Source organism: Melitaea cinxia, chromosome 2 (assembly GCF_905220565.1).
Source record: "Melitaea cinxia chromosome 2, ilMelCinx1.1, whole genome shotgun sequence".
NCBI lineage: Eukaryota > Metazoa > Arthropoda > Insecta > Lepidoptera > Nymphalidae > Melitaea > Melitaea cinxia.
The window spans coordinates 10,608,579-10,614,626 of NC_059395.1; the positions used below are offsets into that span (position 1 = coordinate 10,608,579).

A 6,048-nucleotide genomic window follows, 5' to 3' on the forward strand; every position below is an offset into this window, starting at 1 on the left:
CAATTCATTTTCAAAGTCCTAAAATTTTGATTCATTGCACTTACTATTTATTGTCACAGTTTATTGTATTCTTTTTAATTCATATTTTTATTATATTTTAACATTCGGAACCATTTTGTAATGCTCCATAATAAAGTATATAGTATACTTAAGTCATTGTATATGCACGCTACAACCAACTGTTGTTATTGCTGAAGTTGTTTCTTTATTGTCACCAATTCACACAAACCCATGTCACGAATTCTTACGCGTAACTTTTTAGTATCACGTCGACAACTGCTTTATTTTACCAACGTCAGCAACATTTATCTTTACTCAGGAATAAGAATACTCTCAAAATGTTTCATTCTCAAGGAAATCGAAACAACTAAGTAACTGAAAATGTTTAGTTTTATGATAAAAAAGTAAAACATTTTAGAACGTACTCATATTATTTTTATTAAAATATCGCGTGATTACTTTACTCCTTTTAATTTAAACATTTAAAAATTAAAAGTCGTTAACAGTAGGTATATGAGTCATTTCTTATTAAGAATTGTTACTTCAAAAGCAGTTTACTGCAAAGCTCCATAACTCAAATAAAAATATAATAAATATTTTCTTTCTAAAAATACATGCTTTGTTTGTAATATATTTTTGGTGTACAATGAAGTATAAAAAATAATAAATAATACATAGTTGTAGATAAAATCAAATAGTTCCTAAATAAAATAGAAAAGGTGTTAAAATTTTCCTGTAATGTCACCTGAGCGAACCAGTAGGCCATTTGCATACATTTTGTAGGTTCTTTTGCCTATTGCATAGACCAATATCGTTCTTACGACTATCGTAACCTTTATGTGGGGGTTTTTGTTGAAAGGTTAGGGTATAATGATATGACATTTAGGAGTAGTCTTTGAAATAAATTTTCCGCAAATCCAACTATTGAGATAATAAACGGATTAAGGGAAAAATAAAAGCGAAACTGCTTATCGAGTCTTCATATGACATCACTAACGAATTTATCTTCCTTTGAATCTCTCATTATAAGCTAGTAGAGATAAGGCGTTTGTTCTGCAAGAACCAGATTAATAGGATAACTTTATTATGTGTCTATTTCGTGAATTAGATTCTATTACACTTACTTTGTTCGTTTTGATGTCTTAAACATACAAATTTATATTCTTTTTATTCGGGAACTATTTCCAAAAAGATATTACGTACTTTTAAATTGTTTTAATTATTTATATCTAAGGAAAGGTATCAAAAACTAAAAAGTATTTAATGTAGCTGTTGTACATTAATAAAACCATTTGACAATTTACCTTAATACAATAATTTTGTTACAAAATAGGCGATTTAATCGAAGCAGTCATTAAGAGAGCCCTGGTTGAAGCAAATGAGCAAGGAATTCGGGGTAAGGAAGTGACCCCATTCCTACTAGCCGCAGTGTCTGCAGCTACGGGTGGCGCCTCGCTCGCTGCCAGTATCCTTTACTGATAAACATCAATCTATATTTAAATTAGTTAACTTAAAAAGAAATTAAGTTGAGAAGTTGCTTACATTACAGTCATGTAACTAAGTATAACTTATTAGATATCAAAATAATATTTGTTTACCAATGTTGCTATGTTTATGTAATTATAGAACACAAATAATTCAGATTTCATTACCAAATAATTACCAAGACTATTAAATAGTTAACTGCCTTGACCCGTTCATCGGAGGTAGTACATTAAACGTGTAACAACGTAATGGCCCTAAAATGATACCAGTAAATCTAATTGCCACAATTCCTTTCCTTAACGACGCTCAGACATCGCCCTTATAAAGAACAACGCAAAAGTCGGCGCCGATATTGCCGTCCAATTTCAAAATCTGAGGAATGCCAACAATTTAGAGAACCCTCTTAATAACGGCTCTTCAAAGAAATCGAGAAAATGTACGACGAATTTTTCAAGACAGTTTCATACCACATGTCGTGCCAGAGGAAGCAGTTGCAGTGGGAATGTGATAACGAATGATACCTCCGGAGATGTACTCGTCATTGGTGGATCTAATGTAGACAAGACGTATAGACTAACTGAAGAACGTCTTCAGGTAAGTTAAGAGTTTTCTGTTTGACATAGTGTAAATTATATTTTACTTGAAAAAGTAAGGCTATATTTTGAGCACATTTGATGTTACTATTAATTTTGGCTCGCACTATAGAGGAAACGTTTTAACGGATTGGACGCGGTTTTATTAGGTTCGTCAAAATGTTGCGAGTAAATTAGTTTTTGTCGATAAACTATGTTTCCCTATGTTCTTATGAAATTATTTTATTAAAATCTCACTTCTTGTAATAAATAAATACTAAATAAATTTTCGTTAATATCCAATTATTGAAATTTAATAAAATATTAATATGTGCATTATGTTTAGAAATGTCATTAGATAATGATGACACACGTTTTAATTGTATTTTCTTCTTAATTAATATTGTTAAGTTTATAAAAAAATGCTAATAATCTTACAATAACATGAATTGAACTCCCACTACAATTGTTTAATGCAAAAAAAAATTTTGAGTTCTTTTGATTTATCATGTAGTTCGTTTTTTTAGTTTTAAGAAATATCCATAATACATAACATAAATAAAATCAGTTTTTTTTAATTATAATATACAGTGTGGATGTGTCATTAAATCATTTTATTGACATTTCCACAAAAAAACGAGTGTGCTTTAGACACATGACTGAAGTAAAATTTTCTATCTACACTTATATTTCCCTCACAACTTCCGGTCGCCTCGCCCGATCACACTTTTCATAACGCTCTCGTCACGCATTCACCAAATTACTCCCCAAGTCAAGCGTGCTTAAAGAAGTTTTACTTCTAAAATTTTACAACTGTTTCTTAGAATTAACGTGTAAGTAATGCTTCCATTTAAACTCCAAATAAATTTAATTTGTTTGTACTTTGAGTTACTATTTTAAAACCTTTAATAAAACAAAACTAATTTCGGTGACACAGTACACTAGTTTAAGCTAACGGCTATTTTCTATTTAGCATCTGCTGCTAGTGCGGTTGTTTCGTTGTTTCCATGGCTTTAGCGTTGATTAGTAACTAGCTAGTTCTCTAAACATCAGTAAATCTAGAGACTGTTTCTACAGTACAGATTTATTTGCAAGATTGAAATCTACACGATGAGGACATTACATACATGGTTATTTTACAAAGATTAATTTAAATTGTAAATATACATTTATTTTCAACATTGGACGTTAAATATTATACTTACTAAAAATTAAAATAATAGGTATGTGGGAAATTAAAATGTAATATAGTACTCGAAACGCAGTATTTATAAAATTGAAAAAAAAAAAATTAAGGTGCATTCTAATGTTGCGTGATGTTCATGTTTCTGCATAACCGACTTGGTTCTTGCGTTCTTGTAGACATAAACATACCCCAATATCAGGCGTATATTATAGTATTTAACGACTCTAATAATTATACATGTGTTCAGTACTCTGGGTGTTAGTGCTTATGTATTGCGTATATTTTCTGATCCCCGACACAGTCGTAAATTCGACTCGTAGTCTATCGTAGTGAGTTCGTGAGGCATTTATTTATTTATTTTATATTTATCTAGGACTAGCTGACCCCGCAAACGTTGTTTTGCCAAATAGCCAATAGCTGTATGAAAAATAAATGTTGGCCGATTCTTAGACCTACCCGATGTGCATACAAAATTTCATAAAAAACAGTCCTGCCGTTTCCGAGGAGTATTGTAACTAATATTGTGACACGAGAATGTTATATAAAAAACTTTTCATTGAATTTTTTGTTCAGTCACAATAAAATATAGCCTATGTCACTCCTGAATAGTGTAGCTTTCTGTTAGTGAAAGAATTTTCGTGATCGGATCAGTATTTGCGAAGATTACCCCCTACAAACAAACAAAGTTAGAAACTTACCTCTTTATAATATTAGTGTAGATAACTTTACGATAGATAGTATTTCAGCGCTGATCATCACGTTTTGCCAAAAGCACACTCTATGGCTAGCTAAAAAATGAGTATAATTTTTATTTATAAATTTTTAGGTAAATCTTCGAATAATCATGATAAGCTGAAAATATATTTACTTAATAGCTTTTCAACACAAGCATCAAATATTCATCAATATTTTCACATTAATTTATTAACACAACTGCATATGACATTGACTGATGATCACGCACGGTATGGTCGAAGATTTATGTTTTATATGTTCAAATATTAGCAATTCTTTGATCACAAATTACAATTATTATTTATTGTTAATGTTGCATTCATTTGATTGCATTTATACTTCTACAGCACATGTGATGATAATTTATCATAAAATATCTTCTGGTTGAACTTATCAATTCGACAAAAAATAATTGTTAAATTGTGGTCACTAATAGGTGGTCTCTTGGATATGATCTGTTAATATTCAATCTAGAAAGCATAGTAAACTTCTATTTTTTTTTTATTTCTATTGCACGTGCTGCATTCTTACGAAACTTTCATGTGATTTCATGTGTAAGTCCCCGACTAGAAAAAAGGTCAGGTTCAACCAGATCATGTATCTGGACCGGATCAGGATAGAATGAGGCATGCCAGATCCGGCAAGCTCTATCAGATCCAGGTCTGGTCCAGACAAGGATAGCCTGATGTAAAATATTATCAAGTATGGTAAGGCATACTGATCAGGACCCGGTCCGGTCCAGATCAGAATAGCCTGATGTAAAATATAATCAAGTATGGTAAGACTTACTGGATCAGGACCCGGTCCGGTCCAGATCAGGATAGCCTGAAAGAAATTACGCGAACTGAGCCTGAATCGCGCTATTAATGTTTTTAAGCGCACTTAGTATATATACAGTTATCAGGACAGTCTAGCAGGGAGTCCATTTCTACACAGTGGAGCAGTCGTAAGTAGTAGGAAGTAGTTAATTAATAGTTAATTATTAGAAATTAATAAAAAAAATAATTAATAATAATAATTAATTAATGACATAAAAATAAATAAAAAGAATTAATATTTAAAGTAAAAACATAAATAAATAGTACATTGGAAAAAATAAACGGAAATAAATATCATAAGAATTATGATAAGTAACATATTTATAATATCAATTCGCTTTTTTTGTTAAACAATTTTTTCAAGAATATTCATTGGTGTTTTTTAAAAGGATCGGATCGAACCGGCTGATCAGGATGTGATGAGATTTCCTGATCTGAATCCGATCAGGAAACCTCATCTCATCTCCAGTCCTGATCAGGTATGCCTGGTCCGGTCCTTCTAAAGAAGACGAAAAATTTTCTACTCTGGTCTAATTCATGCTAATATTATAATATTTCGTGTAATCATAAAAATATTACGGCTAAACTATTGCAAACAATCGCCAAAATAGTAGAGTAAATTTATTTTATTCCATCGTTACTATAAACTAATATATAGAGAGAATCTTCTATTTCATGGTCCTAACAAGAAGTCAGCCCAGGACTAAGAATTCTGTTTCCCCGAAGTCCGGAAACACAAAACACAAACTTAAACGCCCAGATAACGACATACTTCGGTATAGCCCATAAAAACTGTGTCTCTCTTATGTACTCCTAAATAATAATATGTATTAGTGGAATAAAGCACTCAACAACTTTACTCATAAATATATAATCGTTTCAGGAAGTTGACAATAAACAGGGAATTAAAAAATCAGTGTTTTAATAACCTGTAAATTGGGGTCTGGTGTATGTTTATGTGAATAGACGGGCTTATAGTACACACAATATTAGATAAGTATCGGTACTGTAGTGTACTTATACAACATCCTTATTGTAGTTTCATTATTTGTTTCTTCAATTCATAGAATTAAAAAATACCACAACTGAAAACATTCCTGGCTTAGTTTGGAAATGAGATGAACCTTCATCTTAATTCAAGATTATTTTAGTTGTCTTTTGTATGATCTATTTTTAAAAGAAAAAACATGTTTTTTTTTATTAAATACAGATTATGATTATACGAACTAATAATAATCTGTGAGTGATTTAA

General features: G+C 30.9%; 1 protein-coding gene across 1 annotated transcript in view; it reads left to right on the top strand.

The window, feature by feature from the left end:
* The window catches only part of LOC123664650 (pseudouridine-5'-phosphate glycosidase-like), a 45,006-nt gene extending 39,343 nt beyond the window's left edge, over positions 1–5,663 (top strand). Inside the window, exons 6-8 of the mRNA XM_045599168.1 lie at positions 1,334–1,465; positions 1,796–2,079; positions 5,486–5,663. Coding sequence (XP_045455124.1) covers positions 1,334–1,465; positions 1,796–2,079; positions 5,486–5,503 — 434 coding nt within the window. The 3' untranslated portion in view covers positions 5,504–5,663. The remainder of the gene's footprint in view (positions 1–1,333; positions 1,466–1,795; positions 2,080–5,485) is intronic.
* The last annotated feature ends 385 nt before the right edge of the window (positions 5,664–6,048 follow it).